The sequence below is a fragment of the Petaurus breviceps genome, unplaced genomic scaffold, assembly GCF_028583685.1.
Source record: "Petaurus breviceps papuanus isolate PSGF00001 unplaced genomic scaffold, PetGlider_PUasm1.0 90919, whole genome shotgun sequence".
NCBI lineage: Eukaryota > Metazoa > Chordata > Mammalia > Diprotodontia > Petauridae > Petaurus > Petaurus breviceps.
Genome location: NW_027187378.1, coordinates 36,810,016 through 36,828,820, shown reverse-complemented (window position 1 = coordinate 36,828,820; position 18,805 = coordinate 36,810,016). Strand labels below are relative to the sequence as shown.

The 18,805-nt window shown below is 38.4% G+C and overlaps 1 protein-coding gene across 5 annotated transcripts in view; it reads right to left on the bottom strand.

The window, feature by feature from the left end:
- Nucleotides 1-1,244: 1,244 nt before the first annotated feature.
- KAT6A (lysine acetyltransferase 6A) overlaps nucleotides 1,245-18,805 on the bottom strand; it is a 160,114-nt gene continuing 142,553 nt past the window's right edge. For 2 of the 5 annotated variants that reach the window (XM_069075828.1, XM_069075829.1), the window contains 4 exons: nucleotides 13,886-14,117; nucleotides 12,234-12,833; nucleotides 10,202-10,508; nucleotides 1,245-6,568 (listed from right to left, as the gene is read on the bottom strand). In XM_069075828.1, coding sequence (XP_068931929.1) covers nucleotides 3,918-6,568; nucleotides 10,202-10,508; nucleotides 12,234-12,833; nucleotides 13,886-14,117 — 3,790 coding nt within the window. In that variant the 3' untranslated portion in view covers nucleotides 1,245-3,917. The remainder of the gene's footprint in view (nucleotides 6,569-10,201; nucleotides 10,509-12,233; nucleotides 12,834-13,885; nucleotides 14,118-18,805) is intronic. The other 3 variants (XM_069075830.1, XM_069075831.1, XM_069075833.1) reach the window with 3 other exon arrangements.

Sequence of the window (18,805 nt, the reverse complement as noted above, 5' to 3'; positions counted from 1 at the left end):
CCACCTCCCTTGAAAATTGAACTCAATTGCCACTGCAACCCAGGGACATTATTTGTTCATATACCCTGTTTATTTATCTATGAAGATAAAGGAAACTTCTAGCAAAACAGAAGCTTCTGAGGGTACATTTTCATCACCAGCCTCTAGCAGAGGACCTGGCACATAGGTGTTGGTTGCTTTTTTATATTTCATGTCTTAAATTTCTCTGTAGCAGTAGTAGCCAGAATAATCTGCAATTTAACTCAATACTGATCCTAAAAAGAACTCATCGCCAGTAAAACTACCAATGTCCAAGTTCACATTATTAAATGCTTAAGACATCTTGAGTAAAATTTAACATTTTTTAGTTTTTTCCTCAACTGACTAATCTTGCATCCTAGTGCCGGTTGTAGTTTAGGGGAAAGAGAACTAGATATACCAAAAACCTGATTTCAAGTCTGAGGTCTCTCCAACTGGTAGTGTGACCTTGTCTTAGTATCTCTAGATCTTAGTTCATCTGGAAAGGGGGATAACACATTACTTATGTCAAATTAGTTATTGAAGGAATCAATTTAGATGATAAAAAGTACTTTGAAAACTATAAACTGCTCCTATTATTAATTCTAATTGTTTTAAAGGGCAAATGGCAAGTATGTATGCCAATTTGGTTTCAGGGCAGGGGAAAAGTAACAGCTACTGAACAGTTTCCAGCACATAGTAGATGTTTAATAAATGTTAGTTGATTAATTATAAGCTCTTTGACAGTAGTGTCCATATTCTATCTAACTATATATTTTCTGATGCAAGGCATTCTGGCCTAAAAAGGTTGATGAAAAGCAGCAAATTACCATATATCATATAAGCAGTTAAAAAATTTGAGAAGCAATAGCTGATAAATTTTTAAGCTTTATGAGAATGAAAATGATATTTTTCTGACAGTAGGATTAGAATACTGATTTCTTTTTCCCCTCTACATTAAGTGTAAGAAATGTTTGAGACAGTCACTTAGTTCTCTGTTCAAAACACTCCTGCAAAAAGGACTTCCCTCCCAAACCCAGCCAATGAAATGCTACAAATTTTCTAGAAAAGAAAAAATAACAACCCTATATCACTGGCCATCTAGACAGATAATCTGAATGAAAATTGATATTTCAAAACAAAACAGGCCCCTTTTTACACATCTGCTATGTGAACAAACTTGAAGAATCACTGAACTAAAGATGCCAAACATTAGGAAAGGAAGAATTCCACAGGCAAGACAGACATCCAAAATGGCTCAACATAATTTATTTTTTTATGTTAAAATGTACAGAGTTCTTTTGAAAGTACTTGCTAGAAAGGGAAAAAAAAGTGATATTACATACAAGGAGAGGAAGGGAGGCCAGCTGGCCCAGGAGCGCATGACATGGAGAATTACAAAGGCATCTAGGCACCCCTTCCCCTTAGCTTACAAGTCACCATGAACAAAGTACAAAGAGGTTACAAAACAGGAAAAGCAAATATAAACAGACAGGAATAGACTTAGCTTCATTTGTACATGCGGCTTTTAGAGGCATCTGGAGCTCTATTCACACACTCTAGAGATCTCTTTAAAGAGAATTTTATCTTTCTTAAAATAGTTTTTAATATTCTACAACAAAGATAAAAAATTTTAAAGATGGAATGAAATGAAAAAGCTCTTATTTTAAAAGGCATCAAAGTCACTAACAGTGAGTTTTTTTTTAATTTCTTTTAGAAGATTACCCAAGTTATCTTGCTAAAAATACATTTTTTTTAAACAGAAGTGAAAAAATGACAGGTACCAATATTACTGTGTTGGATAATTTCTTTTATAATATAGAAAAGAACGTTTTTCTCTACAATAGTTCTACAGTCACAAAGAGGCTTGTGGAAAAGGGAGCTGCCCGATTGATTTTTTTTTTTAAAGAAAGAAACCAAACCAAACACAACCGCAAACCAAAAGAAACTGAATTCACGGCCCTCATTTCAACAGCTTCTCCTTCTGCCTTGACCCACCCTCCTCCCAACATTATCTCCCACCCCACCCCCCACCCCAACCCAACCAGGAAGCAATGACACAGCTGAAGATGTAGGAAGGAGAGGGCAGCACGGTGCACTTTCTACATAGATGATTGGGAACTGGAATAGTATATACAGAGAAACTGGGTCCTACACAGCCTTGCACATGCTCAAAATTAATAGCAATAAGATGTGGAATTCTGCCTTTTCTATCTAACACTTAATTGGGAAAGTCAATTTAAGTGCATCTGGAGAAAAAACCCCAATAATCTGTGCATTTGAAAATTTTTAATGCCTAATTAGTACTTTTAAAATTTTATTTATATAAAATATACAAATAAAGGAGATAACTTGCTTATGAGTATTTCATAAAGCAATATTTCCCCCTTTTGGATATGTGACTGCATATACCAAGTAGTATAGCAGTTTCCATCTTTTCACTGATGGAAAATGTCTCTTTTTCTAACCCAGAAGGAGTATCAGGAAAATATTGGAGAATTGATTGTACAAGGGGAAGGAGAATGGGGTTGGAATAATATATTAACGTACTGAAATCCTGCTGACTAGACTCTGTGGAATTGTGCTGGTGGCCTGTCCTTCTACTAGTCAACCACTCATAGGAGATGGGTTGATACACTCTGATTCACAGGGGATGAACTTAGGGGGGGAAAAAGAATCTCAAAGAACACTGGGAAACTGGAGGTATGTGCTATTTGAACAGTCATACAACTCATATCATAAATTCCCTTAGGAAACACAGACATTTCTCATTATTCTTTTCAACATTAAATAAATAGTGACAAAGATTTTTCCATTTCTTTTTTAATTCATTGAAATGTACAGTTTTTCCACTGATGCTTAGTGAATAATGTTTAAAAAGAGGCAAACCACTGGAGAGTGCTATTTGAATTCGGTCAGATTTGAAGGCTCAAGAATCAAGACCCTTAGCATTTCAAAGTACATACTAAAAATAAGAACTTTGATGGACTATGAGATTTATGGCTGATTCACTAGGTGATTAAAAAATAAGAGGTCAATTTTGTCTTCTTGATGGCTAGCTGAACACCTATATTCATACAATGACTAGATTTGGATTGCAAACAGCATTCCTCAGAGATACTGCTGTTACATGAGATTTAGAACATTTTTGTGTCTCTGAGTGCTGGATGGGAATATTAGAAAATTACATTACACTTGGCTTAAGCAAAACAAACATTCCAATGAAATTCATCTACAAAGAAAAAGATGTGGGAAAGGTTTCAAGAGGTGTGTGTAGGGAGAGGAGGGGATTTAAAGAGGAGAAATATTTCCTGCCTCACTTTAATAATAATAATAATATTAATAATAATAATAACAATAAGTTTAAGGAGTTTGGGTTGTTCTCCATGTCCCCTTCCGAGCCTCCCATAAGTGCCTCCTGCTGGAATGAAGTAGGAAATGAAAGGTTGGGTTTGGAGGGAAGGGTCTGCTTAACCCTCGAGATGTATAGCTAACACTTAAAAATGACAACATTGGGAGCTGCACACAGAGAGGGGGGAACATACATTTTAAAATAAAATAAAGATAAATTCACTTTTACACAAATTCTGTCCACGTGGTATGTAAAGAAAGTAAGGCTCTTTTTAATTATGAAAAGATTTTGTGCATGGTTCCCCCCTCCCTAAATCCATTCTTAGACGAATTCTACTGTAAAATGTTTCAGGATTGTGAAGAAAACCAAAACCCAGAACAAAATGAACCAAATAAAAAAAAAAAAAAAAGACCAGACTTTCTAAAAAATAAAATAAACCAAAGAAAAAATCCCTCTAAATCTACAGCAATATTTTAACTGGAAAAAGGTCCATTTTCTCTGGTTTGTCAGTATAAAAGGTTCCTTTATTTATATATATTTAAGTTTTTAAATTGCAAGTTCATCTTGCTCATCTTCTCATGTAAGGTCCATTAAGAGACTGCTTGGGCACGCCAGCAGTATTCATGTAGCTGTGATGGGAGGGGCCAGTGTACATCATGTTCCCATGAGGGTTTGGCTGCATAGGCTGCTGGGTATAGGCCTGGCTCCCCATCATTCCCATCTGCATCTGCATAGGATACTGTGCTGTCTGGTTCATGTAGGCAGGGTTACTATGGTAACTGCTGTTCATCATGGGCTGTGTCATTCGGTAACTGTTCATGGCATTCAAAGTGTTCATATTCATGGAATTGACATTATAGGGGGTTGTTGGCATTAAATTAACCCCCATGTTCATGCCACGCTGAACAGCTAATGCACGAGGGCCAGCCTGCATGGCGACTGCTGGCGGGCTGCGACCATAAAGCTGCTGCTGGTGAGCAGCTGCCGAGGGCAGTGGTGCTGATTTAGAACGGATGGAAATGTGCCCCTTAACTGGCATTTGCCCTTGCAACCTCTGAGTGTGGGGAATGCCAATGTTGGTGGCAGACATGTTGCACTGTAGCAGAGGTGATGTGAGGTTCATGGTAGTGGATGCCAGGTTTGGAGGTGGTGTCATGGTGGCTTGTGCTTGAGGGGCCCCAGCTAATGGATGGGATGGAGCTAGCTGAGCCAGTCCTGTGTTGGACAAAGAAACACTGGTTGCATAGGAAGTCACAGCAGGAGAATGGCTATAAGGCATGGCATGTGGGTCCATAATGGTGTTAGTCAGCTGCTGCAACTTAGCTAAACTGAAGGTGGCTGATGGTTGGGAGTAGCTGCTGGCACCAAAATCCCCTGGAATCCTTTCATAAATACTTATGTTCCCAGTGCTTCCGGATTCTGGTATTTCCATGATCATTGGGGCTGGGGTGAAGCTGTTATTCATACTACACTGTGACAGTGAAGGCTGTTGCTGAGGTGGCGGAGGGGGCTGAGGAGGCTGGGGCTGAGGCTGGGGCTGGGGCTGGGGCTGCTGCTGGGGGGGTGGTGGTGCTGGCTGCTGCTGCTGCTGCTGCTGCTGCTGCGGTGGTGGTGGTGGCTGCTGCTGGTTACTCGGTGGTCTTTCCACCACACAACTCTGAGGTGACTTGATGTTACAGTTGGTGGCAGGCTGCACATTGTTCTGCTGCATCATGCTACAGCTACTGCCCATATTGGCCATTTGCTGAGTGACAACACAACTGTTCTGAGTGAGGCTACTGGAGGAGGACAATCCTCCATAAGAACAACTGCTCTGGGAAGAGTTATTTCCACAAATGCTGCCACCCATAGTGGAATCATAGCTGCTAGGATTCTCATAATTTTCTGTGGTGCTCTCAATGCTGCCCAGGTCACTGAAGCCACTGTCCACCACCTGCTGAGAGTGGTCTGACACCGAAGGCACATCCATCATGGGGCTGGTCTCCATGTTCTGCATAGAGGGTGCGGACAGGGATCCTTGTTCAGGGCTGATCTGGGTATAACCACTTTCAAGAGCAGGCACATTGGGACTGCTGACTGAACGGACTGATTGGCTAGGATGAGACTGAACAGAAGATATTGGGCTGTTGTGTTCTGAAGCATGGCAGTCTTCAACCATTGATATCTGAGGGTCTTCATCAGCTTGAGTGTAACTCTGCAAAGTCTGACAAGCTGCAAGTGTTTCTTCACAGTCCTGGTATGTCCCATCATGCTCATTGCTTTCTTCCTGGGTCAGTGACTGTACTGCTTGCACGGTTTCCAGATCCAATTCACTATGAGGAATTTCTTCTTCTTCTTTTAATTCAATTAATTCTTCCTTAGTGCTTGCTTCTTCTTCATGATCATCCTCAGACCCTGGCATATGCTCTGATACAACTGATGTCTCATGGGAAGTCTGTTCTTCCTCAGAATCTGGTTCTGTTTCATTTTTGCTCTTTATTTCCTCGCGACTATTCTGTGTAGTTGTTTCTAAAAAAGATTCCTGACCCCCAGGCTCCTCCTTGACTCCTTCTCTAATTGTCTGCTCCTCTGCTTCCTTTTTCTTTGTGGACTCGAGGTGACCATCATCTTCATCATCTGCATCATGGTCTTCATTCTGGTTTGTTCCCAGGGCCACCTCATCCTCTTCCTCGTGCTCCTGCTCCTCCAGCTCTGCCTGCTCCTCCTCTGACTGCCTTTGCTCTTCTTCTAAAACCCGGGGTTTCTCCTCAACTTCTTCTTCTTCTATCTCAGGTTCTTTAGATTCTGTCACTGGACTGCCACGACTGTCCACTGGGGAAGCTGCTCTCACTTCACTGCTGGTTGTATCTTCATCTTCTCCGTCTCCTCCCTCTTCTGTTTCTCCATGTATATCATTCTCCTTCCTTTCTTCAGCATGGGACAAATCTTCTTTTGGTTCAGCAGCCTCATCTTTGTCCTGAATTTTGGGCTTGCGCCCAGCCTTAGGAAGGGGCACCATGGGATCCACTCTACATTCTTGAGTAGATACTGTGAGCATTTCTCGGTTCAGTTTGAATCCTGGTTTTCGGCCAGGCCTTTTCTTCCAGTGGATTGGTTTACGACTTTTGCCTTTGGGCCATCCCTTCTTCTTTTTCAAAGGTGTAGAAGTATCTGGCTCAAGTGGGGAATCCCTCACATCACATTTTCTCAACATGGATACTGGCTTCAGAATAGGAGTGCCTGTGGAAGAAAACAAAAAAGTCATCATGCTTTGAATTTTTTCTAGTGTCTTTCTCTGAGAAACTAAAAATACTTTACAGATTATATATAATCACAAACTCCTGAGAAATGAGTAGAATATAGAACATATTGACTGTACAGCTAAGAAAACCAAATCACAGTGATGTGGCATAGTTACAAATGAAAATCAAGCATGCTATCTACTACCACCAAGTGGCTAATAATAAATTTCTATCTAAGAATCAAAAATGTTCCTAACTTTTTTCTCCCTTTTTCACATAAATGAAAGAATTATAAAAGAAGATCATTTGCAAATTACAGATTACAAAATTTTGAGATACTTTTAAAATACTGTTTTGGGTTATTGTCATCACAAATGTTAGATTCATTCTTTTGTACAGCTCATCAATTCTATAACATGTTTCAAACACAATCCTCCTAGAAATTTGGTACACATACAACTTCTAAAGCACACCTAGAGTACTTCTGCAGTAGAATCAAATGAGCACTGGACTAAAAGTTAAGGAAACATAATCGTCTTTAGCCCTGTCACCAGCCTTAGTTTTCTCATTTGCAAAATGAAGGGCTAGCAGGATGATGTTTAAGGTTCCATCCAGTACCAGAATCCTACAACTATTTCACAGAAAACAATATGAGTAATAATGAATCATATAAAGTCACAATTATCATGTGAAAGCTCAATTAGAATAGTGGTAAGTTTAGATGTCTGAGAAATGAGAGATGATAATTATCCTTGCTACAAGTGACCTTATTTGGTCAGTAAATAAAGCATTTATTAATGGCCCCTTTTAGGTGCCAGATACTATACTAAGTACTGGGGATACAAAAAGAGGCAAAATTCAGTCCCTGCCCTCAAGAAACTCACAATCTAATGCAGGAAACAAATTTTAAAACATACAAACAAGTTAAATACAAGATAAACAAAGGAAAGCAATATAATTAAGGGGAATCAAGAAAAACTTCCTATAAAAAATAGGATATTAGTTAGGACTTGAAAGAAATCAGGTGGTAGAAATGAGGACAAAGAGCATTCCAGTCATTGGGGCAGAGGAGAGGGAAGGGGCACCAGAAAGAGACCAGAGCTGAGAAAGGAGCCTCTTGTTCATGGAAAAGCCAGGAGGCCAATGTCACTGGACTGAAGAGGATGTGGTGGGAAGTAAGGTACAGGACTGGAAAAGTATGAAGGGACAAATTTATGAAGAGCTCTGAATGCCAAACAGAAGATTTCGTATTTGATCCTAGAGGTGACAGGAAGCCACTAGAGTTTACTGAGTAGAGGAATGACATGGCTGAACTGTCATAAGTTTTAGAAAGACACAAAACAATCTCAATTCTACTATTTTCAAGTTCTAATCTCCTCTTCAAAATGAATCTGCAACGTGAGTGATGAATCAGTCAAAGTTTCCTTTTTCTGTTTAAGATTTTGATCTTTAGGGGCAGCTAGGTAGCACAGTGAATAGAGCACTGACCCTGCAGTCAGGAGGATCTGAGTTCAAATCCAACCTCAGACACTTAACACAAAAACTAGCCATATGACCTTGGGCAAGTCACTTAACCCCAATTACCCTACCTTCCCCCTCCAAAAAGGAAAAAAAAAAAGATTTTGATCTTTAGAGCCACCATCCTTATTACCTCAGATAGTTTCTTGACCTTACAATTTCCAGAGAGTTCTTGGTATAAACTTTTGCTGAAACAAAACTGAAAAGGTTTTTACATATAGTGAAGTATATGTATGTATGCTTGTGTGTGTGCCTTCTGCCTGATAAATAGAGGAATATGTAAATAATTGCACAATAAAAAAATAGGTTAAAACTATTGTTGTTAAATCATTTTTCAATCAACTCTGATTCTCTATGACCCCATTTGGGGCTTTTTGGGCAAAAATACTGGAGTGATTTGCCATTCCCTCTTCAGTTCATTTTATAGATGAGGAAAGTGAGGCAAACAGAGTTTTTAAGTGACTTGCCCAGAATCACAAAGCTAGTAAGAACTGTAGGCCAAATTTGAACTCAGGAAGTTGAGTCTTCCTGACTCCAGGGCCCAGCATGCTATCCGTTGTGTCACCTAGCTGTATGGAAAAGCAAAAATGTGTAAAGAGAATATCTATATTTTAAGAGATAAGAGAGTGTCTAAAATTTAGACACTAAATATTAAGAGATGGGTGTACTGAAAGGAAACTTAATCCTAGAAGACTGCCAAAGTGAAAGGGGAGGAGTAAACTATTGGCAGGAAGAGATTACCAGGTAATCTATGATTTGACTAACATCTGACTACTGTGAAAGGCAGCGTACCATAATGGATAAGAGCTGGCCTTGAGGCCAAGAAGACTATCAAGTCCCACTTCTGACACATAACGGCTCTGGGACTCTGAGCAAAACCCTTAACTTCTCAGATAACTCTCTAATACTAGATATAAACATCAGAGAAGGTGCCAAACTACTCTGGTAAAGAGTTTTTCCACCATGAATCCTGGTCTATTTATCCCCATCCCTTTTTAACTACTGTCTTTTAAAGGATGTAAATACCAAATAAAATCTTTCAGGGAATAGTCTTAAGAATACAAAGCAAATCTGCAGCTTCTTATTTTTTCCTGAGCCACCCCTGGCTAACCTGAATATTAATTTTTATTACTTAATAGTATCTATATAATCTCAACAATAAAAGGGGGAGGGGAAAATTTTTTTTAATGCTTTACATTTTTAACAGTTTTGTTCTAATCCATAAAGCTGAAGTAAACCAAACAATTCACAGATCTGAAGCATCATTTATATGAATTCATTGTCAAACTACTTACTCAATGTCTACATTGTGCAAAACCCTACATTATATGCTGTTTGTTAGAATATATGAACTGCTAATTCTTATTTGCTAGAGCTAAAAAAAATCTAATTTGCATTAAAAGAGGAATACAAATTGACTGAATAGACATTAACTGAAAGCCAAAAGTTTTCATTAAAATTCTTTAAAATTTCTAGCAGAATAAGATAGATATATTTGGCCTGATTCCAAGAAGTGAACTGTCATTTTGCAGAAATAATTCCAAGTCAAGCCAAAAGACTACAGAAGGTTGTCCAGTTTAATAAGACTAACAATTGAAATAATTTCATTCTCAAAAAACTTTGTTCATTTGGGTAAAGTAGGAGATTTTTGTTCAGTAAGGAATGCTTATGGATAAGATTTAGACCAGGTTCTAAACGACCTTCTTTACTTGATGGAAAGCCTCCCACAGTATGTATTATCATTTAAAATACCTTCCTAATAATAGTTTACAATCCAACTATCAATAAAAAAAAAGAAATCATGAAGAAAAGAGTAGGTTAGTGGGTAAAATTACTTATGGGAAGGGAAAGAAAGATAACATATGAAAGGGGAATAAAACACTTTAAAGAGGCAGAGAAATGTGAGAAACTGAAGATAAACATATTTGGTACAAATTTTCAAGGATTACCAAAGAGAAATATTAGAGGGTCGCCAAAGTCTTTTATAAACCTAGTAAAAGAATTTATACTAACAAATACAGGATTTGTAGATTTCCCTTCTGAAAATTCTTTAAGGATGGTTATATATTCTATATTATAATAATGGACAATTAAAAAGTTCTTTGACACATACCATCAGCATCATCTGATTCTTCCTCTTCATCTTTAGACTTCCTCTTAGAAGAAGGTCGATGCCTAAGGACCTCCTGGGAGGGCAAACAATGAAAGTATCCTCTGGAAAACAGTTCATTTTCATCCTCTTCTTCCTCCTCTTCATCAATTTCAAATGTAGGTTCTAATCTTGGCATTGGCCTCTCAGAGTCAGAATCTTCAAAAGGTTCATCTAACACTTCTGTGGTCTCAGAGATAGTTTCTGTGACCACACTGCTATTATGGTGTTTTCGCTTTCGGACTCTCCTTCTCCGGTGAAGAATTGGTTTCTATTTTTAAAATAAAGAATTTTCTTTTAGTACCATCAATAAAACCAAACCACCAGAACCAGAAATGAGACAATTTAATAAACAGAGAATTCCCATTTCTGTTGGTGACAGATGTGTGTTTCCCCACTCCAATTTCACAGTATGCAGACATACTTGGAGGAGCAGGGAAGGGAAAGAACTACTGTCCACCACTATGTTATTTCTAAAATGTATGAATTCTTCCTAACTTACATGCTATATATATATATATGTTACTGGTTACAGAGGTTAAGGGCCACTAAATAGATTAAACTAGCATTCCTAAAAATAATAATAGCTTTTATATTGAAATTTAAGGTTGTAAAGAGCTTTACATGGCATCTTATGTTATCATCATAAAAATTAGATAGGATTCATTTACTTTTGTTTCAGCCTATTTGAGGAAGGGAAGGAATAGTCTGGGAGATGGAAAGAGACCTTCAGTACTGAAATAATTTTCTCTCCCCCCAGAGGTAATGCACAACTTCTCCATGCCTCAAGAGTCAAATGAGGATAAAAAAAATTTGCCATACAGAACTTAAAATGTTAAAAGGAAAAAAAAGAAAGAAAAAGGCTAATAGAATTATCAGTTATAAATCTTCCAGAGTTTGTAAAGAAGAAGCTATGCTAGAAAAAAAAACATATTATGTAGAAATACTAAACTGAAGTTTATACACTTAGTGATAATGAAGTTATTTAGAAATAAAAGAAATTTTATGTCACAAAAGGCATCAGCTATAGAATGAATCAGATAGTACAAAGACAAGATTACTGATATTCTAATTTATTTAGTGTTATTTTATTAAGACCCTGAAAAATGCATTACACATTATCTTATTAATAATGCCTTTTAATGAGCCTTTGCAGGAGAGAAATAAAGTAGATTATTCCTTCCAAGCTATAAAAAGTAAAAAATAAGACATGAATACTAAGACGTTTGTTTGTGATCATGTAGTTAAACCACAGAGCCAGTCGGAACTTTATTATTCCTTTAATTTCCATTTTAGTCTTCCTAAAAAACATAATTTTTAAACATTGTGAAAAATTACACTGCTGAAAATATTAATCATGCCATATGGCTATGAACTGAAGTGGGCCTAAGATTGAATCTGGTATCTTGATCCTGAATCAGACACCCATCTATCTATTGAGGTACCTGGAAACTTACAGGGCCCTAGAGATGAAGACACTCTGGCTTACTTGAATCAGGTTCTAGGTGGCATTTCTATCACAACACTCCCTAAAACACACAACTGCATTTGCCATATATCACTGTTCAGAAAAGGATCTATGAATCCTGGAGAAAGGCCCTACCCAGTTCCCTAACTCAACACCTGGCTCTGCTGTCTCATCATAAACACCTCTATACCATCCTTGAAGACTAAGAGATAAAAAGTGTTTCAAATCTCCTGCAAGCCAGTTTTAAATTTCAAACCAAAAGTCTGTCATTTAACTGCTTCTAAACAAGCATCTAACCATTTCAGCCAATTCCTGAAGGTTAGGTAGAAATATTTTCTTTATCCATCAAAGTGACATACATATCAAATTTGTGTCTGGAAAACCAGTTAGTGGCTACATTACACAAATGCATATAATTTTAAAGACAAAAGCAACAAATTTTACATTTTAGTTCTTGCAATATTACAGGAAGACACAAATCCACCATTTACGCCACAACTAGAAGCCAGGAAACATAATGCACTTTACCTTTCGTTTCAATGTAGGCTTAGTAAGCACAGGTGGTGAATTTGACCGAGGACTCTCAGGTTCTTCTTCCTCTTCACTACTCTCACTAAAGCTCCTCAAAATGGCTCTGTCTCCATCATTATACCGGTGAGGCAGTCTATCACTCCCCTCTGGTAATCTGCACTTGAGGGGCTCTGGGCTTTTCTTCAACGGTCCTCGCCATATCTCCACACTTTCATTTACTCGCCTTTTGGGGACTTCTGGCTTTTCATCTTTGCCAAACCTCCCCTCTAAAGCTGCCGAATGCTCTTCACTCTCAGTGAACTGTTCCTGGGAGGCTTCAGATTTTTCCTCACATTCGCCATATCTCCCCCGAGGAGCTGATGGTGTTTCTTCCAAGGGCAGTTTAGAATCTTTCTCACTGAAAGGCTCCCGAACTTTTTTGTTCTTTCGTCCCCATCGGCCTCTCCGAGATGGTTGACTGTTTGCTGGAAGACTATCCAGAGGAAGAACTTCCTTGTTTAGTCGTGTAGAATTAGCTGGTGCAATAATATCTGGTTTCTTTTCATTCTCTATTGAATATGAATCTTCTTTTTTCTCCCAAGACACCGATTTTGCCATCTGATTCCAAAAAAATAAAAATCTTAGTTTTTTCCCGTACCTTACTGGTTGTACACACCTCCTCCATTTTAATCAGGAAAGAAAAACTAAGTTAAGTAAAAAATAAATGGAAACAAAAATTACAGCTAGCTTTTTAAAATACTAAGATATTTAATATGATATACAGAACCTAAATGACTAAAAATGCACCCATAATTATATAGAACTGAAAAGGTTTTTTGGGGAGTGTATGATATAATATTTAGTATTTTAAAATCCAGAGAATGAAATATAGTTTTAAGAAAATAGTTATGCAATTTTATGACCTACCTATGGATGCACATGTACAAACACTTTCATCAGTTTAGTTTACAGTTACCCCCCCCCAAGGGAAATTTATCCAATTTCATTATGCCTGATTTTCAGATTCCTAAAGTTTTCCTTAATTACTAAAGTAACCTGCATTGCTCATAAATTAGATGTCCATGTATAATTTCAAAACAAAATCTCCATAAGAAACACATTATGATGATTTTGTTCACAGTGGCCAAAAATAACAAAATACAGATTGTAAGATCTTAAGATGGAAGAAACTAAAAATCATCCTTTCTCAACCCCTCTTTTCAAAGATGAAGAAACTGAGGCCCAGAGAGATGAGGTAATTTGCCCAAAATCACTATTAGTAAGAGGCAGACCTAAGATGTGAAGTCAGGTTTTGTGATTTCAGATTCAGTGTTCTTTTTTTCCACGGCATCAAACCAATCTTCCTAAATGTTCTGCTATTAAATCACTGAATGTGTAAATCAAGTTTTGCTGGGCAGATACTGCCAAAATAAATTGTGAAATTTTTTATCATATATCACAAAACACTGATGACAACTTGAAACATATGAATCATAGGGTCACAGATTAGGAGAGCTGAAAGAGGCCATCTAGTTTCACTCCCTTGCATTTTACAGCAGCAAACTGTGACAGACTTTCCAATGTTAACATAATGCCTCTGAAGATGCTTTTAAAAAACCTTGAGGGGAGGTGAGCGGGATGAGAGGGGAGAGAAGAACCTTTACTTGTACCCTTACACTGGAATCCAGTTCCTTTTCCTGGCATTGCTGCTCTTCATTTTCTCCTTCCTCTGCATCCTCTTCTTCTTCCTCTGAGACTACAGAATTGGAGACAATGACAGGAGTCCAACGCAAACATTCAGGATCTACATCTACAGGCCTCAAATTCACTTGAAGCTTTGCCATATGATCCTGGATCAGTTTTTCCCGGCGGATAATCACAAATCTGTAATCAGAAAAAAGTCTACAGTAGTCAATGATGTGTGGACTACATACAATGAATACAAAGCTACAAATAACCTGACCACAAAGAAATGTAGGTGATGGTGATGGTATGATGATGATGATGATGAAGAAGAAAAAAAATGTTCCATATATTCTACTTTACAAAGAAAGGAGCAGACAGCCAATGTGAAGCCCAAGAAATGCACCTAAGGAGCATGGTATCTTCAAATACAACCACATGAAGGCTCATCACCATCCTCTGAAAAAGCCTCACAAATGTTTACACTCTCTCACCTTCCCTGTTTTTCCTATCCACAACCTACTCATCCTTCAAGACTCAGCTTCCAGTAGTCCTGCTTGTGCTTTTCAGAATAACCCAAGTGTAGTGATGTCTCCATACTCAGCTCCTATGACATTTAATGTTTGTAACACATTCAGTATTAATCTCACATGACTCTGTGATTGATGCTATTTCCACTTGCAGCGCCAATTAACTTCTCACACGTTCTTCCCAAATTTCCAAGGAATGTAAGTTCTTTGAGGCACAAACCACATCTTATACTTCTCTTTATCTCCAGGAGTGCTTAAAGTGGTTATCTTTCTAAAGCTGACACTCAAGGTTACTGATCATAGAGATTATCACACTAATCTGTTTTTATTGTAACAATTCAACCAAGACAAATAAGACAGCCTTTGTCCTCAAGACACTTATAATCAAGTAGGAAAGGTAAGTACATAAATGGATCTAATACAAGACAGAAAACTATTAACTGGTATAGGAGAGGTATGAAGGTATATTATAAAATCATAATGGGGTTTAATAAAGTTCCTTGTAACTGGGTGACTGTTGAGCTAAATTGACTACCGCTACTTCAATGATGCAAAGGTTGTTAGGACTCATTTCATGTATGAGTCTAAATTCAAAAGGAATAAATAATAATCAGCAAAATAATAACAGATTTTAAGGTACAGTAATTGCAACTCAGCTCTTTTCAAATCTTGTTCAGCCCTAGATTATTTCTACTGTCCACCTCCCCTATTACTACTCACAGGATGCTGAACAAAGCTGAAGGAAGTCTTACAATCATGCTAACTGGGTACATTATAAATTCATGTTTCCCAACTTTAGCTGGATGCTCAATTCAGCATGACACGCCTTTTCTTCCTCCTTAATTGATTCCCTAACTCACTTTACACAGAAACCATTCCAAACCATCTCTTCCCTTCTCAAGTCTCCTACATCTCCTCTCTCCCCTTCTCCAATTAAGAACATTTGATGTGAGCTTTCAAGGATACTGAAATCTCTCCCTCATGCTTAAGAAATCTTCACTAGATTTTGCCATCCCTTTAAGCTAAATCCTATAGCTCTCCCCTTTCTCAGCCACCTCTTAAAAACTATCTCCACTCTTTGCTTCCACTTTTTCTTCTTTCTCTTACTCAGCTCTCTTCAACCTAGCTTTCCACCTCTCATCATTCAAATGAAATCTCTCTCTCCAAAGCCAGCATAAACAATGTCTTAATCACTAAATCTTATAGTCTTTTTCAGTTCTCATCCTACCATATCAGAGGAAGCTAGGTGGCAAAGCAGATAGAATATTGAGCCTGCAGTTAGGAAGACCTGAGTTCAAATCCAGCCTCAGACAATTAGCTATATGTTCTGGGGCAAGTCACTTGCCCTTTGTCTGTCTCAGTTTTTTCAACTTAAAAATGAGCAAATAACACTATCTTCTGCTCAGGGTGGAAGTGAGGAAAAAATTAAAATGTTAAAATGTAATTTATGAACCTTAAAGTGCTATATAAGTACAATTATTATTTGACAATATTAACCACATTCTCCTCCTAGGCACTCTCTACCCTATGGGACTTTGTGACACTATTTTCTCCTGATCTCTTCTTTCTCGGTCTCCTTTGCTGGCTCTTCAGTCATGTTACAATCCCTAACTGGGAATTCCCCAAGGTTCTATACTAAGTCCTCTTCTCTTCTTTCTCTATATTTTCTCTTGGTGACCTCATTAATTCCCAAGGGTATCATCTTTAGGTAAGTGATTTCCACATCTATATATCCAGCCCTAGTGTCTCACCCAAAAGTCAGTCCTGTCATCACCAGTAGCCATAGGACATTTTGCATTAGATGTCCCAGAGACAGTCAAACTCCATGTGTCCAAAAATTAATTATCTTGATGAATTAGATTTAATATATGTAAAGTACTTTGTAAACATTAAATTGCATTATAAATGTTATTATTATTATTTCCCCTCTAAAATCCTTCCCTCTTTAAATCTTTCTTATCTCTTTTAAAGATATTACCTGCCCTGCCAGTCTCCCAACTTTGCACTGATTCTCCCTCACCCCACATATACAATCAGTTGCCAAATCTTGTCAACATCTCCCAAATCCAACCCTTTTTCTCTATTCACATAACTACCTTATCACTTCTCAGCAAGGTAATGGCAAAAGCCTTCTGGTTGGTCTCCCTGCTTCCAGTCCCCGCCTCCCCCGCCCCCGCAATCTATCATAAGTACAGCTACCAAATGATTTTCCTTAAACAAAAATCTCACTGTGTTGATCCCCTACTCAAATACAGCGGCTCTCTATCATCTCTAGGACAGTGGTTCTCAAAGTGTGGTCTGAACACCCCACTCTTTCAGAGGGTCCATGAAGTCAAAACTAGGTTCATAATAGTATAAAAACACTATTTGCCTATTAACATAACCTTCCTTTTCCAACTTACATACCTAAGGCCAGATTTTCTTCATATACTTCAAGCAAAACAACATATCACAACAGATTGAATGTAGAAGCAAATATGAGAATCCAGCTACCTAGTTATTAAGCCAGACATTGAAGAGACTTTGAAAAATGTGTAAAACAAAGCCCTTTTCACTAAATTTTTTGCATTGGAAAATGTTTTTCATAAAAATATTTGTGTTAATATGTAGTAGGTTTATCACTGTTCTTCAATAGTTTAATATTTTAAAATTTTATCAGTTTTAATTTCTAATATATCAAATATCAATAAATATAACCCATGGAAACAAAAGCTCTTTGGAATTCTCAATCATTTTTAAAGTATAAAAAGGTCCTCATTTAATTTTTAGGACTATAAGGGGGGGAGTAGAAGCAGGACCTCCCCGCTGCTCCAGCTTCCACCTTCCCCAATCCATGTAAAAAGGGGACTCTAAACAAAGTTTGGAGCTGCAGAACTCACAAAATGACACACAGAAGCTAACCTCCTGCTGAGGACAGCCCAGTAGGCCAGCAGGAATAGGCCAGCACAGTGCTCTGGGAGCCGAGCCCAGCCCCACACCAAGGCTTTAGTCCCCCGGGCCTGACCAGCCACCGGCCAGAGGGATTCCAAATCAGCAGCAGCTGTGGCCATTTCCAGATTTATCGACACATAGATGCAAAGGACAAAGTGAGAGGTCAGTGCAGTCTGGACTTAGGGACCCAGTAAGTGGGAGTGCGTGGCTTTTGCCGCTGAGACGACGGCACAGCCAGCCAGCACCACGTGGCAGCTTCAGCTCCTGACCTGCAGAGTGTAGGGGGACCAAGCACCAGTGTGAGGGGTAATCACTCTTGCTTTACCCTTCTTGGATCTGGAATGCAGTCTAGGGTGGAGGTCCTAGGGTGTGTGTCCAGCTTGCCAGAGCGTATGGAGACCTCAGAGAGGGCACCCATCTAATACCTCTGGCAGCTGAGAAAACCCCAGTGTTTGGGACGAAAGCTCCCCTGTCTGGTGGCAGAGTCCTACTGTGGCAAAAAGCCCAGGGGTCAAGTGACTGAGGGGCAACAAGACCAGGCAAAGGAAACAAAGCAGACAGAAGATTCCAACATTAGACTCCTATTTTGGTGACAAAAAGGAGCAAAGCATGGAACAGGAGGAAGACAGTGAAGTCAGAACTCCTGCACCAAAAGCTTCAAAGGAAAATACAAGCTAGTTACAGGCCACAGAGGACCTTAAGAAGCAGATAAGAGAAGTGGAGGAAAAACTGGGAAGAGAAGAAAATTATGAGAGTCAGCCTGACTGAGGAAAATCACACCTTAAAAAATAGACTAACTCAAATGGCAAAAGATGCTCAAAAAGGCAATGAGGAGAAGAATGCCTTAAAAAGCCGAATTTGCCAGATGGAAAAAGAATCTCAAAAGCTCAACGAGGAAAATAATTACTTCAGAATTAGATTGGACCAAATGGAAGCTAATGACTTTATGAGAAATCAAGATGCTGTTAAACAGATCCAAATAAATGAAAGAATAGAAGGCAATGTGAAATATCTCATGGGAAAAACCACTGACCTGGAAAATAGATCCAGAAGAGATAATTTTAAAATTTTTATTGGACTACCTGAAAGACATGATCAAAGTAAGAACCTAGAAATCATCCTCCAGGAAGTCCTCAAAGAAAACTGCCCTGATGTTTTAGAACCAGAGGGCAAAATAGAGGTTGAAAGAATCCACCAATCACCTCCTGAAAAAGATCCCAAAAAAGAAAACTCCTAGGAATATTATAGCCAGGTTCTGGAATTCCCAGATTAAGGAGAGAATATTACAAGCAGCCAGGAAGAAACAATTTGAATATTGTGGAAACACAATCAGCATAACCCAGGATCTGGCAGCTTCTAGACTGAGGGATCGAAGGGCTTGGAATATGATATTCTGGAGGTCAAAGGAGCTGGGATTAAAACCAAAAGTCATCTACCCAGCAAAAC